Raw genomic sequence first — 27973 nt, forward strand, 5'->3', positions numbered from 1 at the left:
AAAATGGATCGTATGGAGCAACGCACAGTGTATTATAACCTATTATTTAAAAAAGTTTTTAAGGTGGTATTGTAAATTTAAATGTAGTTAACAATCGGGTGCAGACGAATATGCATAACCTCTACCACACATGAAAATATTTGTAAAGTCTATGATTCCGTATTGCGGGTTCGGTGTATGAATATTAGACAAATAGTTGAATATACGTAGTAGTGTCTTATACCATGTGGTACATAATATATTACGGAACTTATATAAAAGAATTGTCCATTCGCTAGCACGAATAGTAACAGATGCACATAAGCAAACTCAAAAAGATATTTGCAGACGTATTTTAATGCAGTAATGGCAAGACAAAAATTTTTCCTATAAGGTAAGTAACAATGAAAGAGTCTTGGATCTATCACTATGATTCAGAGATCAAAATGCAGAGTAAGGAGTGAAAACATCGATGTTCATCACCGTCAAAAATATTCAAAATCTAACCTTCAGTCGAGGTAGTGCTAATCTTATATTGGATGCTGAATGGATGTCGAGCAAAAATTGCAGATGCTTATGCCATAAAAGAAAACAGTTGCGCAAATGTATTGTGGTTTGCGGAGGTTAAACTATATTTCTCTCAAGACGAATTAGGAATGTTAGGAATCGATGGCAAACATGTCTTAACCCCAATGGAGAGTTTTGAAATTTGTATGTACTGTTTTCCATAGGTAGGTTTAAATTATTTTATAATGAAATGTTTGTTTTTTGTGTGTATTTGAAAATCACATTGTACTATGCTAAACATATAACTCGAGAGTCGTAATTTGAAAGATTTGGATAGTTTTTAAAATACCAAAGAATAATAACAATACTCCTTAGTAAGACTTTGCATCATGTGACTTCAATGCTTGTTCAAAAGTATTATGGTATATGTCATAATTGGAGCTAAATATGGTATAGCTAAAACATAGTTTATACTTTTTCAAATGTCCACAAAAAAAGTTGCATTATTCTGAGGTTACAAAAAGTACATGAATTTTAAAAATGAACACATGGCTATTCTATGAATCTCTTTTAAAACCTAACAAAATCTGTTTTTTTCTCTTCTTTGACTGCAGTGTTTGAACACATTTGCTAAGCCACCTAAGATTCTGATTAAAACATTTCTAAACAATCATAATTTTTATACATTTTGTTGTGGTTAATAAATATTTGGGAAACTCCTAAAATATATTATGTTTCAAACTAATGTGTATGTATTTATTGCGTTATTTTTACACAATTTTTATCGTCTATTCAAGAAAATTAGGTTTGTTTGAACTTTTTTGAAGCTTATTTATAAATAGTGATATTCATTAAATTTTTTGGTCAGCCAGTAAGCCTATACCCCTGTCGTAGGAACGACCTGAACTACAGGAAATTCTTGTTATGCTCTACTGATTGTTCAGTTTATCTCACTCTTTGTTTGGTTTACTGTTCCATTTTTTCATCCGAATCTGTACTTATGCTGATGTGAAAATGCCGGAACTTCCGGACATTTGACCGCATTACAGAACAATTTTTTATACCAAATTATTAACAAGATATAGTTAAAAAATATTTTGAAATTGTGGATAATACATACTTCTGATGCAAATTTATTAAAAAAAACAGCAAAAAACTAGAAGAATAAAATTTCAATTGTGAAAAAGTGACAGTAAATGACATAAAATGTCTTTGTTATATCATTGTCATTATTTAAAATGAAATATATAACATTTCAAGAGGGAGTGCCGGATATTTTTCCTTTGAAAAATTCGCTTAAAGAGATTTTTGGAATCGCTTTGGTGTTTGAGTGCCTAGCTCGGTTATCAATATATTCACCTGAAATAAATATCGCTAAAATAAAGAAAATGGTAACTAAACAATCGTGGTTTAAACAATTGCTTGGATATGAAAAGCGTTGTCACCAGACCAATGAACAAGGCCGCAACATTTTAATTTTATATGAAAACTCAATTGTATAAGAATTGCTAGAGACGCGAATTCCTTGTCCACTCAACATGCTTCGGATTGACACCTTCCAGAACAAGTGGCACCTAAAACAAAGACGTGTCGATCAAGTATGAAGCTTATTTTTTCAATTTTACGTAGCTGTAGAATCGGAAATTTTCAATTCATGTCAATATATTTTCGGAAAATTACTTAGAGGTACCTAACCATTTCCAGTCGCTAAAACACATAAACAAATTCGCGGCGAATACCGGACTAGGTTCATAGAAATGCATTTTAATAAATATTTTGATTAATTGTGTGAAATTTCGGAAGAGGCAATACAATAATGGTTAATAAAAAAATAATGATTTCTATCTCATGCTGCCTAGCGAACTCTTTTGCAGTTTTATTTCTAGCCTGAAGTCAATGTCATGTTTGTTTTTTGTGTTTTGCGAATTTTTCTAAAGAAAATCACATCACACTAACTTATCGTGATTCAACAAATAGGATATACAGTCTTTAAGGATTTGTTGTACCATATACACAGCAACGGCAGCAAATAGTGGCTGTACAGATATTATTAGATGCTGTAGGTGTTGAGCGTTTTTAGTATACCACCCTAACTCACCAAGACAGTATAGATCTTGCACGACGACAACGCACTCACCCATATCTCATTAACTGTGCAATATTTTTTGGCAAAAATGGCATTCTAATGAAGCCGCATCCACCCTATAGTATTTGATATTCCCCCTGTGACTCTTTACTTCTCATGATTAAGTAAAACCTCAAACGAACTCATTATAGTAATGTTGAGAAGTGCGTGGTTGTAAATGGGTTATCTTCAGACGATTATCAAGGATGCTTTGAATCGTAGAAGCAATGTTGGAATCGCTGTATAAAGTGGCTTAGAGATTTATGAAGTTCGATAATAAAAGGTGGGAAAATTTATTTGCTAATTTTTTTATTGTTACATATCTGGAATCTAATTGTCACAACTCATATAAGTACAACATTATTTTGGGAAACAGTATAAATTTTTGTTAGAATTGTTTCCGTTTCACGGCTGTATTTGTTATAAGAATTTTTTTTATTTCACTATAAGTTTTTATACATAGTGTATTCTCTATAGGAGTACAATTGGCACAACATAGACTACGCATGTTATTCTAAATCCACTAACTGTTAAGACTGTTCACAAATAGTATGAGCATTTAAAAACCTCAATAAGTCAGTTAAGAGTCAGAGAGAGTTAAGTTCAAGTTGAAGAGGTAATTGACTATTAGATAGATTAATAAAGAACTTAAAATCTCGTGAAGTCCGTGCAAAATAGACAATGGTTTTTATCTTTATCATGACAATGCGCTATACCACAAGTCACTTTTGAGATCCGAGTTTTTGGTCACTAAAATCTTCCTCTCTGTCTACATCCGCCTTACTTATCAGATTGAGTGGAATGCGACTTCCGGCTCTTGTCGAAAAAAAAATATGCTAAAAAGGAAAAGTTTTATTCAATTTCTAATACTAGAAATATTTCCAGTCATGGATTCAACGTTGGGATAATTCATTACTAACCAATGGCAGTATTTTATAGATCAATTCAAATTTTTTCAATTAAGTAATTCACCTTATTTTTTGTTTGCACCTCGTATTTCATAGATATTCTGCTAGGCAGATTTAGTTAGCTACGTTAAGTTTAATAGAACATATTTGCAAATTATTATACTATTTTCATGTGGAGAACTGTATTATTGACGACTACGTTCAAGAATGTATTGGTTTTGATTTGATTTTATTTAAATATCACGGAAACGAGTATATCGGAACGCAATAATTCCTCCAACTGCAATCTCTCATTCCTCATTATAATTTATAAACATAAATACTCAAACTGTAAATTAAATTGTTCTAATGATATCAAACTAGTAATTTTTGATTAACCGACTTGATAACCAAGGAGGATCAGTTTTTGCACAGTACCTGCTTGTTGTTAAAAAAAATGATGAAAGTCCAAGTTTTGTAAATATAATTAAATATGACGATATTTTTATCTTTGGAATAATGATAGAAGTACAGGTTTCCAATAATTTTTTATTGAAATATTAATGTGGTTGAAATGAATTTAACTACATATACTTTATGAATGTTTTCGAACAACTAAATACTATAAACAACATATTTGTACAATAAGGTCCAATACACACGGAGCATCTCAAAATAAATTTAACTCAAAAATGACTGAAGTCACCAACTGGTTGCGAACTGATTACTGACATGTCTCTGCACACAAAGCAGACTCAATTGTGACCTAAATCTGACTGAATCAAAAGTAAACAATAATTCATTTTGATTTCCTCAGTTTTATAAAGTAACAGAAGCTATTCTACATCCCCTTTTAAAGTTTAACTATAATAAAAATAAATTACCTCAGCGTCAAAGCTAAACATCCACTCCAAACTTCTTTTGCAAATGTATAAACTATCGTATTCATCCATCTTTGGAATATTGCTCGTAGATTTGGAGCTCGGCCCCTAAGCATACCCTAGGAATGCTAGACTCAATGCAGAATAGAACAATTCGACTTATAAACGATCCATAGTTGACCAAAAACTTGGACAGCTTAGAGCATAGAAGAAAGGTCGCCGACCTGACTCTGTTTTACCGATACTACCACGGCAAATGCTCTTCTGAGCTCTCCAACATATTCCTACCTAAAGCATTATTTATAAGACCTACTCAACAGGCAGACGTAGTTCATGCACATCTAACTCTCCTGCAAACATCTAGAACGTCAATTTATCGGGACTTCTTCTTCTGGAGAAATGCAAGCTACCAAGGCATGTCTTTCCCGTACACTACAACCTACTGAAGTTCAAGATCAATATCTACAGGCATCTCGACTCAGCAGGCAGTACTTGAATTACTCGAGTGTAAAAGGGTTCACTCTCTTGTGCTTGCTTTTTACATAAAAAAATAACAAATCTATTTTCAAACAACACAAAAAATAAATAAAACGAAGGCAGTAATCTTAGTAGAACGAATTACTAACCTGTTAAAGTGGAAAACTCATGTTGTTGTGATCAGATTGAAAACAAATAACCTTCGTCAATTGAAACCTTTGAGAGGCGGGTGATCCAAGTTGCCATCATCAGGTTGAGATTATTTGAACTGGTTGCGTACGCTTTGCCAACTGGTTGGTAACCAGTGGCTCCGTCTGTAGTTCTCCATTCAAATACAAAGGTTGTTAGTCATTTTAAACTGGTTGGTGATTTGCACCAGAAATAAGTTTATTTTGAGTTGATCCGTGTGTATTCGGCCTAAGAATTCCAGGAAAATATCTTCAGATTTATAAATACGGGATTTATAATTAAAAGCAGAATTATTTTATATTAATTTCATACAGTGCTCTAACTAAAAAAGCATTCATTTTCGTAAGACAAACATATATAGGTCCACTTATGTCTTAACATATTGTTTTTAGGTATATATTCATTTTCTTTTCTTCAAATGAATATTCTCTCTTAAATTCTTTGTATATAATTATATTTTAAAGAGAATATATTTCTTTGATTTTGAATTTTGCGCGCTGACGTCGACAAAACTAAATGCCACTATTAGATACTGTCAGGTTATATAAAGAAAGAGTAAATGTGTATGTATTCACAAACGTAAATTAAATAGTTAACCTCTTTTGTTATAACGAATTAACAGATTAAACAAGAAATTTGTATTGTACTTTGTTTTACAGGTAATAATTTTTACAGTACATTACAAGTATTATTTTGTTTCAATAATCGAAAGCAAAGCCAACGCGCTTAAAAAACAATTCAAATAAATTAAAATAATAATGCATACGTTGCAGTTCAGATTCTCAATTTCATTTGATGTAAAAAACAATTATGGCTTTAATTATAACTAAGGGAAGAAAAATTATACTTAAATCATACTTAAAGGAAAACAAGCAATGACTAGTACTTCAACTTTTATTTGCAGAAAGTTGAGGGCCTCTTCTAGTTGCTTCCACTTTGTTTTCTACAATTTGTCTTTCTTTAATTTCACAATCTGTCCACTAAAATTTTGATTTTGTTTTTTCATAATCTGCTTAATTATTAATGCACTTTGTTTTCTCTCTCTTTCTAGGGGTGAATCCTAAGATTCATCGCTTCATGTATCATTTCAAATTCTACATGTTGGACAACATAGCTCATTCTAAATTGAGTTATGTAAATCAGATTGATCATATTCATAGAAAAAGGAATTTATTAAATATCAAACATATTTCTATTCATTTATTTTGTAGGGTGATTATATATGGATCGAACCAACTTCAGGCGGAGAATTCGACGTGGCGATTGGAGCATGTGTGGTATCAGCTGAAGGTAGAAGAATAGCTGTTCGAGATGATGATGGTAATGAACATTGGTTATCACCAGAAAGACGCATCAAGGCGATGCATACTACTTCTATACATGGGGTTGAAGACATGATTGGTTTAGGTGATCTTCATGAGGCAGGAATCCTAAGGAATCTTCTAATTCGGTACAACGAGAATCTCATTTATGTAAGTTTATGATCTCTAAAAGCATGTAATATTGTCACTTAAAATTAATTCTGCAAGTCAGTAACATTAATTGTATTGCTAAAATTATCTAATACTAGGAAAAACAATTTTCTTTGATTTCATTTATCTTAGATTAACAATGTAATACAATATAAACAAATTACACTTAAATTATATACAGACATGCAATAATCTAAACTACTATAAAACAGATTATGATAATAAATCATAAAGATTAGATGTATATATCAGTATCATCATTATTAATCTATTTTGAAGTTTTATTTGGAAAAAATATATTCTTCCATCATCTTTATAATATATATATAGTATTAACTAATGTAACAAAAGTTAGATGATTTATGCATAGAAAACCAGTATAATTAATCTCATCATGATTATGAGAGGTATTATTTGGGGTTCTTTATTTTTCTTTTATAGTTTACTTTTTTTTATACTTGTTCTTATTTCTAGTTATGTTATTATGTTTTTCACTATTATTTATCATGTATTTACTTTAATATTTTTTATTTATTTACAGACATACACTGGTTCAATTTTAGTAGCAGTAAATCCATATCAAATACTCCCAATTTACACTGCCGACCAAATCAAATTATATAAGGAACGAAAAATTGGCGAATTACCACCACATATTTTTGCCATTGGTGATAATTCATATGGACATATGAGGAGGTAAATTACTAGAACATTGTTTTGAAAATCATCAAATCAAAAAAGTATTGGAGAGATTTCTTATTCAATTTTGTTGAAATAATATCAATTAATATTGAACCAATAATTGGTTCACATATATGCATGCTTAGGTGTGTATAAAAATATGTGGCAATTCTTCTTAATCTAACTGTTAACAATATTAATGTGCCAAGAAAGAGCAACAATACAGCATATAGAATTTTATATTAAAGTGTATCATACTTTATAATTATTGCTTGCTGTAAGTTACTATAATAATTGATATCCAAAATAACAGTTTCATCCCCTCTAATCTAAGCTCAGAGTATTTATGGAATAAAATGAAATACAAATAATCTATTATTTGCTGGTTAGTCATAAAATTAAGTTGAGTTTTCTTATTAGATAATTATGTACAAAATAAATTCAAAAAAGTCATTTCCAACCTAGTCATAATACAATTTGGTGTTTTATTGTCACACCCCACAATAATCCATTGTTTGTTATTGTACTTTAAAAGTCTTTTATTAAAATTATTTCGATACAATTTTGTAAATTCCCTGTTAACATGATGAGATAATATGTCAGTTTAATTATATAAGGTTTTAGAAACCTTTCAGTAACATATGTTTGTTGAATACGGATTATTATATACTTCTTATGTAAAATCTACTGCAATATTTTCAAGAAATTGCTGAAGGACCTTGCACTAATCTCATTAGAAATGACTATGTAAAATAGTTTTGAAACATATATATTGTATATACTCACCTAATCAGGATCACAATTATACTCAGTTCTCCTCATTATTCTTAGATTTTGCAGGGTGTTAAATATTAACAGTTTGATATGACTTAAATCATTTAAAACTTATATTTATTTCCATTATTAAAATTGTGTCAAAATGATTATCAATACTTATGAATAGAACCATGTCAAAAGAAACACACTATTTTTAAATTCTTAAATTAATCTATAGTATGTATTAGCTATATAAGCTATGAAAGATTTCTAAGTTACACAAATCTTACATTGTTATCTATAATTAATTTTTTTTATTTCAAACATTACATATAAACCTTCTGCCACAAATGAACCTTTTGAGAAAAATCCCGTTGCATTTAACTGGGACTCTTAAGTGGAAAGTTATAGCAAAATTGGAGGAAAATTAGTTACTGATTTAAATCTCTGTAAAAATATTCAAAAACAGAGATATTATGCTTTGTGAAAAGTTCAGACTTGAGATTATTAAAAATTAATAGGGCTCAATACTCAAGAAGATTTATCAAAGACTGTGATCAAACTATGGAAAATGTGTTGGCCAATTACAGAGTAAACTATTAACATGACTCTGATTTTAATTTGATGAACGTTTCTATACCTTTTAACCTTTATTGATCAGCTACTTTAGTTAGTCAATTAAATGACACCATGGAGCTAAATATAGTGTGATGTCCATTTGTTGGTATTGTATTACATTCTAAGAAATTATTGTTAAATTAAACTTTTAATTATAAGAAAGAATCTAGTGAAATGAGTTGGCCTAAAATTACATTGATGATAATGATTATGTCGTAATAGAAAAAAAATATTTCTTCGATTGTACACATGTCTTACTAAAAAAGACAATATGCTAAAAATAGTTTGAAGAAATGTATAATATTTACTTCACTTTATAGTAAACAAACTTCCTTATGATTTTGTGACACTCCAATAATATTATTTGTGGATATTATTTTTAGGTATGGTCAAGATCAATGTATAGTCATATCAGGTGAATCTGGTGCAGGAAAAACTGAAAGTACAAAGTTAATTCTCCAATATCTAGCTGCCATTAGTGGTAAACATTCTTGGATAGAGCAACAAATTCTTGAAGCTAATCCTATTTTAGAAGCGTTTGGAAACGCCAAAACGGTGCGAAATGACAACAGCTCCAGATTCGGAAAGTACATTGATATTCATTTTAATAAAGATGGAGTTATAGAAGGAGCCAAAATAGAACAATACCTGTTAGAAAAAAGTCGAATAGTATCACAAAATCCGGATGAACGAAATTATCATGTGTTTTATTGCATTTTGGCTGGATTGGGGAAAGATGATAAAAAAAAGTTGGAGTTGGGAGATGCCAGTCAATATCGATATTTAACTGGGGTAAGCATCTACTCATGCTTAAATTAAAATCATACCTTGAAATAGTCATGTTTGACCATTTTTTGAAAAGTATGTCCCAGTTTATCTTTTACAAATGTTTGTTTCACAGTGAATTGTACAAAAAATGTAGATTGATTGCAGATCTCAGTCAAATTCAATATCATTCTCCAATTATTTCCTCTATTATTATTCCAGTTACTTCTTCATCAGCTACTTTGCGTAATTGTGTGAGAATATTGGTATTTTGTGGAATTGTTGTCAATAAGTTTATTGTTTTTAGTAAAATTTGTGTTGAATAAAGCTTATATATATTTTAGGGTGGTTGCATAACTTGTGAAGGAAGGGATGACCATGCAGAATTTGCTGATATCAGAAGTGCAATGAAAGTACTTTTATTCTCAGATTCAGAAATATGGGAGATTATGAAATTGCTGGCAGCCATCCTACACATTGGAAACATAAGGTATAAAGCAACTGTTGTAGACAATTTAGATGCCACAGAGATCCCTGATCCTACCAATGTTTTAAGAGTGGCTAATTTATTGGGAGTACCTACACAATTACTTATAGATGCTCTCACTAGAAAAACTCTGTTTGCTCATGGAGAAACTGTAGTTTCTACTTTATCCAGAGACCAAAGTGTTGATGTAAGAGATGCCTTTGTAAAAGGTATATATGGAAGATTGTTTATACATATAGTCAAAAAAATTAATAAAGCCATTTATAAGCCCAAAGAAAGACAAAGAAGTTCGATTGGAGTACTGGACATATTTGGATTTGAAAATTTTGATCACAACAGCTTCGAACAATTTTGTATAAATTTTGCAAATGAGAATCTTCAACAATTTTTTGTTAGGCATATATTTAAATTAGAACAAGAGGAGTATAATCTGGAAGGAATTAATTGGCAGCATATAGAGTTTGTTGATAACCAAGATGCCTTGGATTTAATTGCTATAAAACAACTGAACATTATGGCACTTATAGATGAAGAAAGTAAGTAATAACACAGATAGCTTTTTTACATTCACAATTTAAAAAATTTGTTTTCAAATAGGTTATGAAGAAAAATTGAAAGTCGTTCACAAATTATAAAAAAAATATTATTACTTCTATTACTGATTTAAGTACTGAAGTAAAATTTAATTTCTGTTTCAGGTAAATTTCCTAAAGGGACAGACCAAACATTTTTGGCTAAGTTACATAAACAGCATGGAAGACACAGAAATTATCTAAAACCTAGATCTGATATTAATACTAGTTTTGGCTTGAATCATTTTGCAGGGATAGTCTTTTATGACACAAGAGGTTTCTTAGAAAAAAATAGAGATACTTTCAGTCCTGATTTACTACAACTTATCACAATAAGTGGAAATAAGTTTCTTCAACAAATATTTGCTGAAGATATTGGCATGGGATCAGAAACAAGAAAGAGGGCACCTACATTATCCACTCAATTTAAAAAGAGCTTAGACTCATTGATGAGGACTCTATCTAATTGTCAACCTTTCTTCATACGGTGTATAAAACCTAACGAGTTTAAGAAACCTATGTTATTTGATAGAACCTTGTGTTGTAGACAGTTGAGATATTCTGGTATGATGGAAACTATCAGAATAAGGAGAGCTGGATATCCTATAAGGCATAGCTTTGCCGAATTTGTTGAAAGATATAGGTTAGTATTTGAACTGACATCTTTTAAATATATTTTCAGTTAATTAATTGTTCGATTTTAGATTTCTCATTCCGGGGGTACCCCCTGCACACAAGACTGATTGCAGAAATGCAACTTCTCGAATTTGTTCGGTAGTTTTAGGAAAATCTGATTATCAACTAGGTCACAATAAAGTTTTTCTAAAAGATGCCCATGATCTATACCTCGAACAAGAGAGAGATAGAGTTCTTACTAAAAAAATTCTCATTCTACAAAGGTAAGTTTACCAAATAGATTTTTAACGTGTCAGTACTTATATTTTATCAATCTATATTTACAGTATTCCCTGTTTTCAGATATTATGAGGTCCTTTATCTCTTCTGATCTGTCATTTCTGACATTTACTATGGTGTCTGAGTACTTGAAAATCGTCACTTTTTTAAATCTAATCTTCTATTTTTATGGTGGTTCCGGTAATTTTTTTTTCTTGTGCTCATTTATCTCCTATTTTTTCGTTCAGTTCTAATCCTATTTTCTTTTTTATTTTCCTTGCAATTCGTGTATAGATCCTTTTGTCTGCAGCCTTTTTCATTGTTCCATTGAGCACTATACTGATTAGAGTTGTCTATAGTGCTTATTATTATATACAGAGGTGGCATCATTGATAAGTGAGATCTTGAAGTAGGGTAGTCAAAATTTGTTTGAGAAAAATATAAGTTCAAGTATAAATCATTTATAAGCAAAATAGAAATACAATTGAGGAACACATCAAGGATGTTGAAGTATTTTATAGTTCCAGTTTGTTCGGAAGAGGGCAGTTTCTTAAAGTCCAAACTCTGTTAAAAAAGAAGTTAGTAGAGATTCATCGAGAAAATGGCAACCCTTATCAATATTCGCGCGCCTTTAAAAAAAGCATTTGAATACTCTCGATTATGCATTAAAGGTCCCAAATAAACAGTGCATTTGATATGAAGTTGTGAAGACCGCACGTACACCAGCGCCTCTAGTGGCAGATATGAACGTGGTATTGACCTTGTTTAATACCATGATGTCCAAAAACTGCTTCTTTATTTATTCTTTTACCTTACTTCTGCAAATCTTCTATCTAATTCCAAGAATTCTCAATTTATCCTTGAATTCTTAGAAGTGAATTAATACTGTTGGGGTATTTTTTCAACTAACGGCTTAAAGATGTCATTGAAATATAGTTTTTTATATAGTCAGTTCACTTCTTCTCTATGACTATGAATTGCACAAGAATTATCTAGTAAGAATAAATGAATAGTTGTTACCGTTTTTTTTTAGGTCGATTCGTGGATGGGTGTACAGAAGACGTTTTCTTCGACTGAAAGCTGCTACAATAATAATTCAAAAATATTGGAAAGCTTATATCCAAAGACAACGATATAAAAAAATGCGATTGGGTTACATGCGTTTACAAGCACTAATCCGTGCCAGAGTTCTTTCTAACAGATTTAGACATTTAAGAGGACATGTTGTTGGATTACAAGCACACTCCAGGGGATATTTGGTAAGACGAGAATATGGTTATAAAATGTGGGCAATTCTTAAGATACAGTCGCATGTAAGACGAATGATAGCGCAGAGAAGGTATAAGAAGATTAAATTTGAACATAAACGACATATAGAAGCGCTGAGGTTGAAAAAGAAAGAAGAAAGAGAGTTGAAAGATGCTGGAAATAAACGAGCAAAAGAAATTGCAGAGCAACACTACAGGTAAGATTAAAATAAAACAAAAAAGGTTTTAATTTATACACACTAGGTGCAACAGCAAAATGTATGAGTAACATGAAGTCGCATTTTGGCCAGTGGTGTTGCAAAGTGTGAGGATAATATTGAGTAAATTAATCTTTGATTAAACTACTGAATTATTTTTAAATATGTCTCTTAAGACAGCTGGTAAGAACCAAATAATACATATTTTATTGCAGAGCTATTGACTATCACTGTACTTAACAATGGCTGTATATTCTGGGAAGCTACTAGCTCTTTTGAAACAATTTCAATATGTTCCCATAATCACTTGCTTAATATCTCTTTAATATGAGGCATCATACATTGTTTTGCAATTTTCTTATTACATATCAATTTTTATGAATATCTTTAGATGTTTCCTATTTTTTTAGATAACAAAATGTCCATTTACTAGTCTTGAAGTTAGTCGATTGTTAATTAAATTTCCAGTACAGTCCTTAACCCTCATCCACGCTCAAATATCCACAGAAATGCAATTATTATCAATAGTACGTTCTAATCTTGGAACTGTAAAATATTAATTATTATTATCTTATCTCAAAACTCTAGGATGGTACTGTTAATGTTATAAAATGGGAAACTTTCACATACGAGGAAATAGCATATTTTTTTTTCATGCATTTATTTAGAATTTGCTTTATCCCTTTTTTTGTAACAATTGATCTTGCGTATATTAATTCAATAAAATTCTCAACTTCACTACTAAAGTAAATTATTAATTAAAAAAACTTCAGTTAGTATTGGCTTATTATACAAAAATTTATGTCATATCTTTATTCTGGAAACATCACAACATGTTTAGAAAATGAAAAACTTACTTTTTAGAGAGCGAATATACCAACTCGAAAAAAAAGAAATGGAATTGGAAATGGAAGAAAGAAAACTAGTTGAAGAAAAGAAAAATAAAATCAATGAGGCGGCTAGAAAAGCTGATGAACCTGTGGACGATTCTAAATTAGTTGAAGCAATGTTTGACTTTTTGCCTGATAGCTCTAGTGAAGCACCCACACCAGGTTTTTATATTCTACTAAATTATTATAGTGATTGAATTGTAACAAAAATCATATTTCAGGAAGAGAAACATCTGTTTTCAATGATTTACCAAATAGACCTGCTGAAAATGAAATAATCAGTCCATTAGCAACAGCTTCGGATGATGAAGAAGACCTAAGCGAATTTAAATTCCAAAAGTTTGCAGCTACTTACTTCCAAGGAAATGTTGGACATCAGTATTCTAGGAAACCTCTAAAACATCCTCTACTACCTCTACATACACAAGGAGATCAATTGGTACTTATTTTTAATATGAATATGTATTATTTATCCAGTCATCCATACTACTATACCAAAATATAAAAATAATGCATTCAACAAATAATGTAACATTTTCAACTCTTTCACATAGAAAATTTTCCCCTTGGTGTTCATATTTTTAGCCATCACTGTCAAAGCGTGTTAGTTATACTTATTTGATGAATCATTTTTAGGCAGCTCAAGCTTTGTGGATAACAATATTACGCTTTACTGGAGATCTTCCAGAACCACGATATCATACAATGGACAGAGATACTACATCAGTCATGTCAAAAGTAACAGCTACTCTGGGTCGAAACTTCATACGCAGTAAAGAATTCCAAGAAGCCCAACTTATGGGCTTAGATCCAGATTCGTATCTAAAACAGAAACCAAGGTCAATTAGAAATAAATTGGTGTCTTTAACTTTGAAAAGAAAAAACAAATTAGGAGAAGATGTTAGAAGGAAGTTACAAGATGAAGAGTATACAGCTGATAGTTACCAATCATGGCTGGAAACGAGGCCAACAAGCAATTTGGAAAAGTTACATTTCATTATTGGGCATGGTATACTTAGAGCTGAACTTAGGTAAATATGATACTCTTTATTTGCAAGTGTGATACATTCTTATCTGTTTTTGTATTTATGTTTATTTTTTAATTTCATTTTTTATAAGTTTAGTTTAAATTTGTTTTTTTTTTATTATTAATTATTAAAATATATATTGATTTTATTTTTAGAGATGAAGTGTATTGTCAGATATGTAAACAACTCACCAATAATCCTTCCAAATCATCTCATGCACGTGGTTGGATTCTACTATCTTTGTGTGTTGGCTGTTTTGCACCATCTGAAAAATTTGTCAGCTATTTAAGAGCATTTATAAGAGAAGGTAATATTAACATATTTTTTCAAATTTTTAAAAATCTTAACATTATTAATACTCTTGAAAACAAAATACCATCAACATAATTCTATCAAATTTTACATACAGAAGAATAATCATATTTGGTGCATGTTGGCTATTATAAAAGAAATGAAATTTTATGAGAGTGATAGATAAAATAAACAATGACGGTAATCAAAAAATCAAGGGTGACATATAAAGAAAAAATAGGACTAAAACATAATAACTAATGTTTAAATGCATAGGTCAAGTGAATTGAGCAATAGGATAGAGAAAATTATAACAATAATAAAATTAAAGTTGGCAGATGAATGAATAAGGAAGATATTAATAGTTGATAATTAAGAAACATTTAAGACATCTTATTCGAATAATTATCCAACTAATAATTATTTGAAAATATTGTATTGATCATTTATCTAATAATTCATAGATAATCGACAGAAATATTCCGCCCAATAACGTTTTTAGTTTGAAACAATCTGTTTGATTACTTTTTAGGTCCTCCTGGCTATGCACCTTATTGTGAAGATCGCCTCAAACGAACGTTTAATAATGGTACCAGAAACCAACCACCTAGTTGGCTAGAACTTCAAGCTACTAAATCGAAAAAACCAATCATGCTTCCCATTACTTTCATGGATGGAAACACCAAAACTTTATTAGCTGATTCAGCTACTACTGCTCGAGAACTTTGTAACCAATTATCAGATAAAATCAGCTTGAAGGATCAATTTGGATTTTCGTTATATATTGCTCTTTTTGATAAAGTTTCTTCATTGGGTAGTGGAGGAGACCATGTTATGGACGCCATATCACAGGTAATTTGATACTGAAAAAAATACCCCTACTATTTTTATATTTTTGTGGAAATAAAACTTATATTTGTTTCAGTGTGAGCAATATGCAAAAGAACAAGGAGCTCAAGAAAGAAACGCCCCTTGGAGGTTATTTTTCCGCAAGGAGATCTTTGCACCATGGCATGAGCCAACAGAAGACCAAGTAGCAACTAATTTGATTTATCAACAAGTTGTACGTGGAGTCAAATTTGGAGAATATAGGTGTGATAAAGAGGAAGATTTAGCCATGATAGCAGCCCAGCAGTATTACATAGAATATAGTAGTGATATGAATGTCGAAAGATTGTTAACTTTATTGCCAAATTACATTCCAGACTACTGTTTAACAGGTGTGGAAAAGGCAGTCGATAGATGGGCAGCTCTAGTAGTACAGGCATATAAGAAAAGTTATTATGTGAAAGAAAAGGTAAACAAAATTACGGGTCATTTCTGTTCATTATGATCGGATAATGAATTTTTCTTTTTTAAAGTTCTTACAAAACCTTTACTTATTAAAATATAAAACTGAAGAAACAATTCTCATTTAATATGTAGAAACCAACTAAAAGGCAATAAAATGCTAAACCGCTTATCACAGTTGGCTCACTTTTACTAAATTTGATAAATAACTAAATGTATAACTATTGAGGAGATTGAGATCAGGATTGTCAACTGGTCACGCCATTGCTTGGATTTTGATCTCATTGAAGTTATTTGGGAGGATTCTTGCAATATACAATCGAGAAATGTTATGCATGCAGTTAAAAATTTTCTCCTGCAAAGGGAGCTAAAGATACGACTTGTGGTAAACATGTCAACAATGTACCTGGAAGCATTAAGATGACCTCTTCAATGATTACCATCTTAGTATGGCCCTCCATAATAATGCGACACCATAACATTAATGATCTGCTACTATATCTCGGTTGTATGCTACTACTATTATAACCACTGGCACTATGGCCCTCAAAGAGACTTAACCTCGTCCACTACGTTCCTTCACGGTCCAACATTCAGCGTCTCCACCCCCTCACATCTAGCTCCCGAAGAGCCTCTTCGATATCATCCAGCCACAGTTGCGCGGTCAGCCTGGCAGTCGCCGGTCCTCGGGCTTCAGCTTCTGTGTTGTTTGCTGCATTGCATAAACATTTTGTTCGCTCTTCTGCATACTGGGACACATAGATCATTACTAGATCGAAAAAATCTGCACACCTCAGAACATTAAATACGATCTGGTGGTATTCACTCCAAATTTCTAGTAAACTGTAGCCATGCTCTTCGATATGCTGGGGTTATCACTGGGGTCCAGTTGCATATAAATATCTTGTTGAGAGAAAGTTCGACCAACGAATTGTAGACATCTGCTTAAGAGATGAAACTTCAATTTCCAGTTGTTGAAATTCAAAAATAACATTTAATTAGTTTGATAATTTATATGTAGTGTATTTCATATCAATAGCCCATGCCTCTTTCATCAAAACGTAATCTAGGCATAATACAAAATCTCAAAGCTGCCAGCATTTTAACTAATAGCCATTTTCAGGTTCAATCTTTAAAAGTCAAAGAAGATGTAGTAAGCTATGCAAAATTCAAATGGCCGTTATTATTTTCAAGATTCTATGAAGCTTATAGAAACTCGGGACCAAATCTTCCTAAAAACGATGTGATAATAGCCGTTAATTGGACGGGAGTCTACGTTGTAGATGATCAAGAGCAAGTTTTATTGGAATTATCTTTCCCCGAAATAACTACTGTCTCCAGCCAAAAAACGAATAAGGTGTTCACACAAACGTTTAGTTTAAATACTGTCAGAGGTGAAGAATTCACATTCCAAAGTCCAAATGCAGAGGATATAAGGGATTTGGTTGTCTATTTCTTAGAAGGTAAAAAATCAAAACATGTATAAAAACATGAATTAAATTTTAACCTACCTTTTAGGTCTAAAAAAGAGATCAAAGTTTGTAATTGCTTTACAAGATTACAAAGCGCCAGGAGAAGGCTCCAGTTTTCTAACATTTATGAAAGGAGATTTGATAATTCTGGAAGAAGACAGTACTGGTGAAACGGTTTTAAATTCTGGTTGGTGTGTGGGAAGATGTGAAAGAACGCAGGAAAAAGGAGATTTTCCAGCAGAAACAGTATATGTTTTGCCGTGCATGTCCAAACCACCTAATGATATTTTACAACTATTTTCAGTTGAAGGTAAGTCTTTACACAGTAAAATCTAGAAATAATCTTCCAAAAAATATATGCAAATGGCATCTATAATATAATTTGGAAATAATATGTTTAATCAAAGTAATAAAAAATTAAAGATACAATTTTTGTATTTCTACATACCCAACTTTCCATAACTGCACAAACTACTAAGGTTCATGTTATTAAAACAAAATATCTTTTCTATATTTTGATCTGCATTTGACAAATCCTGTATGTGGTTGGGAAACCTATATTGCCTACTAGCAATATGTGGCTAATTTTTAAATTATTTTTGCATTAGATGAAGTAAATCTGTAATAAGATATGTATGTGTTTTCCTTGCCACTGTAGTGCTTTAGTCACTTTATTTACCACATCATTTTCATAAGGAGGATTTGTAGTAATTTGACACTGTACTAGTTATCCCTAATAGAGAGGGAAAATTGTTATGATCATTGAATTTTTCTAAATATTTGTATTTTATGGGGAAATCGGTAAATATATTTTTCTTTCAGTAATTTCTATCTTTGATTTGAATTCTAACATAAGTAATTAAATGAATTTAACCACACCTATCAACAAAAACATTTAAGGAGCTTTATTGCAAATGAATCTCTAATGAATGTCTATGCTTGCATAAAAATTCTATCATTTTATTTTATACTGACAAATAATTCAAAAAATATAAGCCTCTCATTCTCTCTCTCTCCTCTTCTCCAACTTGTATTGATCAAGCAATAATTATATGAAAATTGAAAATATACTAATTATTTTGTCATGGTTTATTTTTATTTAAAGTTTATGAAAATATAAGATTTTTTAACAATATTACTGAAATTTATATGATGAATAAACAGATACAGAAACACAATGAAATAATTTAGAAAGTTGTATGTCAATATCCTATAATAACTTAGTAAAGGCTTTCATCCTGCGATGTTAGGAGACTTCCACTCGAATAGTCACTGTAGTTTGTAACATAATCTTGAAATAGTTTATCTACATCTCCTCTTTCGTCTATCTTCCCTTTTTCTATTTTCTTATCTTCTTTATTGAATCTTGGGACTTGTGCCTTTCCTATTGCCATTTTATCATCACATGCAACACTGGTCAAACTGTTTTGATCAGAATCTACAAATCTTGTTATGTAATTATCAATAATTTGACTATTTTTGGTTTGTTTCTTCAGAGTTTTCTTGGTAGATACAACTTCAAGTGAAGAAGTCAGCGACTGACGGTTGTGCTCAAATTTAGATTCAAAATTTTTTCTTTTCTTGCATCTTCTTATGTACTCGCTAGGTGTAGTAGATAAAAGAAAGTTGACTCTATCAAATAATGAAGATTTCTTTCGTGGTATTACCCACCCAAAATTTAATTTGGAACTTCTCTCTCTAGATAGTTTTCTGCATGGAATAAAATGGGATTTTCTCATAGATATTTCACTAACCATTCTATTATTGCAAACAATACTGGTTACACTGTTTTTATCAGAATCTAGAAAACTTGTTCTAGAATCATCTGTAATTGGAGTTCCAAAGTTCTCCATGATGTGGCTTAGATTTTCGCTAGAAGTTTCACCAGTGAATACTTTCAAACTAATGTCTTCGCTATTCTGAGCTTGTTCAATTGAAGAAGTCAGCGATTGAATGTCGTGCTTGAGTTCAGCTTCTATTTTTTTTCTTTTTCTGCATTTTCTCACATACTCACTGGGTGTAGTAGCTAAGAGACAGTTCACTCTATCCAATAACGAAGATTTCTTTTGGGGCGTTACTCGTCCAGAGTTTGATTTGGAACTAATTTGTCTAGCTAGTTTTCTGGATGATGGAACTAAATGGGATTTTCTCATAGATGTTCTCTTTCTCTGAGGATTCACTTCAACTCTTGAGCAGCAACCAGATTCATTCAAATGTGGATGTTTCAAATTCAGTTTTACCAGTTCATCAGCGTTTGTTCTTCGAAAAACTTCATTAACATCAAAAAGAAGGAGTATATGACATACGCAAAACATCAGGGCCAAAAATATTTCAATTGAAAAATGTGGATTTGAGTATATGTGAACCATTATTGGCTGTGCAATAAACTTTGCAAAACTGCTGATTATATCTTCCATTTTAAAATTTAATTTTGATAGCAAAACTATTCTGGATTTTGACAATTAATTTCAATCTCATAACATTATGTCAACTGAAAACCATAGAATACTATATACTGAGCTGTCACTCTTTATCATTACTCACAGTGCAATACACATTTGCTCTTTTTGCCAAATGTCACTTGTCAACCGTAATATACCTACCATAAATCTAAACTTTGAACAATGTTGTGAATCACAGGGACTATTTCTATGTTGACACTAACAAATAAAGTTATGTATGACCATTTTATGAAGATGTTTGGGATATTATGTATGTTATGTACCCTCGTATGTCATATGCTATGAACATAGACTTGCTCAACCATCTTCTGTTTTTCTTTAATGTTTTGGTATTTTTCACGTTTTCCCTAATATCGCATTATTCACCCTCTTTTGAATTTAGATATCGTCTCAGGTATAACCAGAGTCGTGTCCTAAGTTACTTCAAAGTAATTTAGTTACTTTATTTTTTCATAGAAAGTGACTGTAAAGTATCTTAGATAGTTATTAGAAGGAACAGTTATTTGAGAAATAACTTTGATAAAGATAGATAGAGCTAAGGGCCTTTTTTACAAGCTGTTACATCTGATCCAATACTAAAGCAGTCTAGAGCAACTACGTTCCGCGCAACGTTAACTGTTACCAAGCTTGAAATTGTATATTATATATTGTTCACTGAAAAGTAATAGATTTGGATTTCAGTAGTTTTTAATTATTGAAATACAACTTGAAATTATCTTGATTCATCATTAAATTGCTGTGTTGAGTTAGAAAAATAATTTCATACACTAATATCTACTTTGAAATAATAAATTTGAATAAATTTATGCTAAAAATTGGTAAAAATATGAATACCTACATATTGTTCTCTTGATTTATTTTATTTTGCTAATTTTAATTCTGGATTAATAGATATATTTGTCTGGAATCATAGTTCTAGGCTATGCAGATGATCTGGTAGTGGTGGTAAGGGGTAAGCATAGAGACATAGTCTCTATCAGGATGCAAACGATCCTAAACATAATTCAAAATTGGGGTGATGAAAAGCAACTCTTGATCAACCCCAGTAAAACGTCATTCTGGACAAACACTCACTTGGAGTAATCATCTAGACAAGTTTATCTCAAAAGCCATTGCGAGATATGGACTTGTCGCAAGCTTGTTAGTAAGTCATAGGGACTTAAGCCTTAAGATAGTATACTGGGTATACCAAACATTTATCAGACTCATGATCACATATGCATCGCTTGTTTGGTGGTTGAAAATTAAATTAAATTAAAGCTAGAAAATCTGATAAGTGAGAAACCAGTGCACAGCATGATGGACATAGGATTCCATTCGAAGAGGTAATCAATGACTGCCAATCATAGTTCAAAGATCTTCCGCAAGCTGTAAATGTATCTCTTTGTATACATATGATTCGAAGCTAGTGCAAGGAGCTAGATTGGGCATTGGTGGACCAAAATGTAACCTCTCCATGATAGAGGATACCATGCAAATAAGATGATGTAGAACAGCAAAATATTAAATAAGAAGAATAAAATGAATATTTACCAAACACTGATAAGACCGATAGTAATATACGGAGGAGTTAAAAGTAGCGGAAAGTAAGATAAGGCAAATTTTAGGGTCGATCAAAATGGGCGAAGATAAATACAGACAACGTATGATTTCTGAAATGAAAGATGGACTTGAAGGGGAAGATATAGTTAGAGGAATAAAATGCCTAGTGCGTCGATTAGATTTTCCAACAACTTTTGTGTCTATTTCAGTCTTCGGCAACGGTTGTTTTAGTAAATTCAACAAAAGACAGTGTTTAATAATCACTAGAAATCTACCATATACTAATAATTGCTGATTCCAATGTATTAATAGTTTATTCTCAGATATATCAACAAATGTATCTATAAATGGTATTATACTCAGTCCGGATATTATTGCTATAACTTTATATAAAAGAATTATTGTTAATACCTATTAGTGTACCCAATATCCTTTATAGGAACAGCCGTTGATAGTATATAGATCAGGGTAACGTCAAGAATGGACGCCCTGCTGTTAATTTATTTCTATATATTCTAGCCATCATGTTGACTTGTTTTGGCGATTCTTGCTTCAACCGTCGTCTTTGGTAATATTCATGACTCCTTGCTAACTGTTTAATGAATTTTTCGTTGTGCAGGGCTGATCCCTTTGCTCCACACTCTTTTACCATAAAAAATTGACAAGTGTTCTTGTCTCTTGGAATAAGGCACCAATAGTGAACTAATTTAACTCTTAATTTGAGAGTAATCAATGTAGTCAATATACAAATTAGTGGTTATTATTTAAAACTTTTATAATCAATATATGAACAAAAGAAGTCGATTGACTACTTTATATTTTATTGAAATTATTGCACCTCTATAACACTAATAATAGTAGAACATAAACGAAAAAGTTTTATTCCAACCCAGGTTACAAATGTGAAGGTTATTGTTCTTGTATAGGTCGAAGGTGAAGCCAATACGGAGTGATACAACTATATCAAATAAATATCATATTTAATCAGTTTTATTTCATATCTCAAAATTTTATATCCTGCAAAATTGTTTAATTAAATTTATAAACGGTATTGATCATACTGATACAAAAAAAATTATTTTGTATTTGGTTTGCTTCAAAGAATAGCTGCTTTGATCCCTGTTAGCAGTATAACATTTTTTGTAGGAATAATACATTTTTAGATATAAATGAACTCTTACGACATTGTTTGCTGCGGGGAGTTATGATTAAATAACGTTTGGTTGATTTTGTACTTATCGTTGTCATATTAACATTGAAACTTGGTATGTATGTATGGTATGATTTATCTTCTTTTCCAGTGCTTTTTTCGTTGTTCTGTAGCTGATACCACATAAACACATGCTATGACTGACACATGTTTGTTATTCCTGGAGTTTATCTGTAGATTTTATAGTTGAGATCTTAAGTTTTCGCACAATATTATTTTTAGCTATGACCTACTCTCTAACAATAACGTACAGTGAAGGAATTTCATACTTCTTACCCTTCAGAGCCAATACACTATAATATCTCGTGTCGTATAAATTCATAAAAATAATTCCAATTTGTTTAAGTTCAATCCGTTTCACATTGCATTTATTTGAATCACCTTGTATCTTATCTGTTATTTCTCTACTTCACTACAACTATCAATACCCATACGTGTACTGGTACTACCTCCATTGAATTCTATGGATTAGGAATAAATTGATCATAAATTCTTTAAGTGAAAGTGAGTACAAAATTGGTGGTATTGGTCTACTTTCGGGAATTTGTATTAGATAAATTATGAAATGGACTTAAATGGAATATTTGTGTGTTTTCTCGATTGGCGTCTAGACCTGCGACAATGTTTATTTACATTTTGTGTTATGATTTTTGTTAAATACATCACGTATTAGTATTTGATATGTTTGGGAGATATTTTAGTAAGTATTTGAAGCATATTTATAAATAAAAAGAGTTTTTTCCATATTTACAGAAAAAAAAACCTTCTCTTGATGGTTGATAATACTGTCAGTGGCGGATCTACAGATTTGCTGCCTGTAGGCCTATTCATCTTTTGCCGCCTCTACTGGTCTTTGCAAATCGATACCTCAATTCACAATTATATTAATTATCTTTTCTATCTATCAAATTTCAACTCTATTATTCGAGAACTTGACTTAGTCGATCATTCTTCGCCCTTTTCAAGCAAGAAAAGCTGGTGTATACAGAGCAATACGAAGTGCTGTATAAAAGTTTGGATAAATGTTTTCTATATTCTGTCCCACAGGAATATTTATTTAATATAAAATTTTAAAACTCTTCTCCGTGTGGACAATGTTTTTGATTTTTTGAATCGAAATGAAAAATTTTGAATAAAATTTGTCAACCCTTGAAATCTGACGCCATAAGCTGTAGATTAATCCACCACTGAATACTGTTAGTATTAATCTCTATTTAATTATTTTACAGGAGCAGAACATGGCCGAAGATTGAGCCAACAATACTCAGTAAACGGAACAGAGACTCGAGATCGTCCACATACTTTAGCAGAATATGCCATCGATCATTTTCGTCCACCCATTAAAAGAACAATGTCCAAAGCCCTCACACTTACCGCAAATCGGAGAGGAAATGATGACTTGTGGAGACATTCGCGAGATCCTATCAAACAGCCACTTTTGAAGAAATTATTAATGAAGGAAGAGTTAGCAGAAGAGGCATGCTTTGCATTCACAGCTATTTTGAAATATATGGGAGATTTACCATCAAAAAGACCAAGGCTGGGAAATGAATATACTGATCATATCTTTGACGGACCTCTGAAACATGAAATTCTAAGGGATGAAATCTATTGCCAAATTATGAAACAACTAACGGACAACAGAAATAGGTAAACCGGAACTTACTCAGATTATCTCAATAACACTTTCCTATTTGGTCCCATTTTGCCATTTGTACATTACTGAAGATCTTGGCGGAACGAATGGATATGTCACGAAAATCCAGAAATGATGTTAACACACTATTGAATAAATAAAGGTCGATAAATATAATCAAATGCTTTTATTAGTAGGGAAAAAGATACTTTGACTACATGTTAATAATGATTTTTGCCAATAATCTGAAGAATATTTCGTTTTGCTAAAATGTTAAAAAGAAAAATAATTTTATGGATTTTCTAGCTTACTGTAATATCCAACAAAAAAATATTTGAAACTATCGTTTTCACTATCACTTAAATTAATTTCACTGATATTATTTACATCATTTTCACTTTCATTATCATTTAAGTTCTGGTTTACAGTATCCAAATTGCACATAGATTTCTCGGTTAGATTACATGTTCACTGGATATATATATCTTAGGGCTCAGCGATATGAGAAAATATTTTTTTGGTTAAATAGAATGGGATTTTCGTACTTTTATTTCAGATCCTTTGAAGGAATTGAATGGCATAAGCCACATCTTTATTTTTTTATCTGTTCCGTCGAAAATACTGAGAATCACTTATCGTTTCACTATTGACACACAATTTTTTTTAGAGAACTGAGGGCGTTTTGATAACTTACAAACCCAAATTTTTTCATTTTTCGCCAATGTCTTGAATTGATAGCAAATATTCTTTCCTTTCAGTTAACATGTTTGATTACTTCTAAAAATGTTCATAATCATCTCCAATTTTTATATATTAGTATATTACATACACACAATCCTAAATCATTTTCAATATATTAATTGTTAATTTGTCAGAAATTGAATTTCATGAGAATTAGACTTGATTAATATTCATTTGTCCGAAGTATTTCACTGGTAAAAATATTATTAAAATAATAGTAATTCGTTTATTCTTATGTTGCGTATGCCTATATATTTATACAATTTTTGTCCTTTCAATTTATACATTCATACTTCATCATTTACTCAATTTTTGCATGTAGGTTTCTTGATAAAAATTTGCCATTACTAGTAAATTCCTCTATTTGATAAATTCATTGTTTGATGTGCTTATTTTCACTGTTAGCTTTCTCTTCCTTATTATCGATATTATGTTATATCTATCATGACAATGGTCGAACTAATATTTTTTATTTGCCCATTGTCATTATTTGTCCTCATTTATATGTAAATTTGTATTATAGATTATCAGAAGAACGGGGCTGGGAATTAATGTGGTTGGCTACAGGATTATTCAGTTGCTCCCAAAGCCTTCTCAAAGAACTTACCTTATTCCTCAGAAGCAGGCGACATCCTATCTCCTTAGATTCACTTCAAAGGTTACAAAAGACATTAAGACATGGCCAAAGGAAATATCCTCCACATCAAGTGGAAGTGGAAGCTATTCAACATATGACCACTCAAATTTTCCATAAAGTTTATTTTCCTGATGACACAGATGAAGCTTTTGAAGTTGATTCTAGTACAAGAGCTAAAGATTTCTGTCAAAATATTAGTCAAAGACTGAGTCTGAGATCTAGTGAAGGCTTCAGTTTGTTTGTTAAAATTGCAGATAAGGTGAGTATATTCACTTGTAAATAGCTTTTGAGTACTAAAAATTCAGCGTTTTTCTAAATTCATGCAACAAAACTGAAGAGGTAATTACTCGTATGAAATTAAGATGGGTCTTTCCAATAACAACATTTCCTTAGCCCACCCCTTTCCGATATATCACCCTTAAAAGGTAGTGACTAACATTTTCGTGCACTAGCAAAGGACTACCTGTGGGTATTTTCTAAATATTCCTATTAAATTTCCAGCATTTATTATGAATGGTATCACATTATACATCTTTACTGTCTACTCAATTTATTGAAAAGTTATAAATTATGATGTTTATATTTTTTATCTCTGCAGCTATTGGTTTTGGGAAAAAATTACCAAAAAATATTTTTTGATAAAACAAGGATTTTAAGTAATATTATTTCATAAAGCTCCATCTTTAAAAATATTTTTGATACGAAATAAAGTAAGGGCTGCTAATTCCACCCGCGTATAATGTAACAGGAATATTGAAAAAATACCCGTGACTAGAAATTTATAGAATTTCAAGTTTTTAGCTCTACTGAAACTTTAGAAAAAAATAAAAATACAATTTTAGTCACCACCTTTTAAGGGTGATATCTTGGAAAGGGGTGGACTTAGAAAATTTTGTTATAGGAAAGACATCTCAATTTTATATGGGCAAGCACCTCCTGAATTTTGTCGAATGAATATATTTAGATATAATTATATGCACAAATATGTTATAGTGTGTAATGATATCGATATGAGATACTTAGTTTTGTCATTTTATTACTATACAGCCGCTTTAGTAAGATCTTGTTTGCAATGTCTGCCGTTAACATGGATTTGCATATTACAGTTTTGTTTCAAATTGAAAAAAGTGTCAGAGAAGCTCATGAAATCTTGAAAGATTGTATTTGCAAATTCCATTGTCAAATTATTACTGGAGAAAGTGTGGACTACAGGTATAATCTAAGACAAAAATTCAGAATTTTCAATCGAAAACTTCCAATTTAATCATGGTAATAGTTTTCTTTGATTATAAGGGCATAGCGCAATCAGACTACGATTATAGAGGAATAACAGCAAACTCCAACTTTTAGAAGGGAGTATAATATGATTGAAGCTTATTTGACCTACAAATATATAAAAATAGTTGTATTGTAGCCAAAAAGGGTAGCTGAATAACTAATTGAGCTTATAACCAGGAATTGAATTTGAAATGACTTTATAAAATTTTCTCAGTTCCATAAACATAAATTTATAGTTATTAGTCCAGATTCCACATTATTTGATAAAATTATAGAATACATAAATCCTGCCTATATTATTACTCATTCATGATAGAAATGAAATTTTTCCTCAACATCATAGTAAATCATTTTTATATTTCTTTATATTCTTGTTGTATTCTTATTTAACTGCGATCTTTGTTTTTCAGGTTATTTCGGTTCCTGAAGGTGACTTTTTCTTCGATTTTGTTCGGCACTTAACAGATTGGATCCGTAAAGCTCGCCCAACTAGAGACGGCATTACTCCGCAATTTTCTTATCAAGTATTTTTCATGAAAAAACTGTGGACCAATACCGTACCGGGTAAAGACAAAAATGCTGATTTAATATTTCATTTCCATCAAGAACTACCTAAATTGATAAGAGGATATCATAAGTGTTCTAAGGAAGAGGCTTGTAAATTAGCTGCGTTGGTATACAGAGTGAGGTTTGGAGAGAGTAAACAAGAATTGCAAGCCATACCGTAAGTATATATAATTT

At 31.1% G+C, this 27973-nt stretch overlaps 1 protein-coding gene across 2 annotated transcripts in view; it reads left to right on the forward strand.

Moving 5' to 3' along the window:
- Window positions 1-27973, forward strand: part of LOC130898917 (myosin-VIIa) — a 56052-nt gene that overhangs the window by 21056 nt on the left and 7023 nt on the right. For both annotated transcript variants that reach the window (XM_057808528.1, XM_057808520.1), the window contains exons 3-20: window positions 6257-6517; window positions 7059-7213; window positions 8956-9364; window positions 9682-10360; window positions 10523-11039; window positions 11101-11295; window positions 12324-12755; window positions 13620-13807; window positions 13867-14084; window positions 14282-14676; window positions 14829-14980; window positions 15497-15816; window positions 15890-16261; window positions 17378-17717; window positions 17773-18036; window positions 24170-24590; window positions 25841-26213; window positions 27643-27956. In XM_057808528.1, coding sequence (XP_057664511.1) covers window positions 6257-6517; window positions 7059-7213; window positions 8956-9364; window positions 9682-10360; window positions 10523-11039; window positions 11101-11295; window positions 12324-12755; window positions 13620-13807; window positions 13867-14084; window positions 14282-14676; window positions 14829-14980; window positions 15497-15816; window positions 15890-16261; window positions 17378-17717; window positions 17773-18036; window positions 24170-24590; window positions 25841-26213; window positions 27643-27956 — 6005 coding nt within the window. The remainder of the gene's footprint in view (window positions 1-6256; window positions 6518-7058; window positions 7214-8955; window positions 9365-9681; window positions 10361-10522; window positions 11040-11100; window positions 11296-12323; window positions 12756-13619; window positions 13808-13866; window positions 14085-14281; window positions 14677-14828; window positions 14981-15496; window positions 15817-15889; window positions 16262-17377; window positions 17718-17772; window positions 18037-24169; window positions 24591-25840; window positions 26214-27642; window positions 27957-27973) is intronic.

Source organism: Diorhabda carinulata, chromosome 1, assembly GCF_026250575.1.
Source record: "Diorhabda carinulata isolate Delta chromosome 1, icDioCari1.1, whole genome shotgun sequence".
In the NCBI taxonomy this organism is placed as follows: domain Eukaryota; kingdom Metazoa; phylum Arthropoda; class Insecta; order Coleoptera; family Chrysomelidae; genus Diorhabda; species Diorhabda carinulata.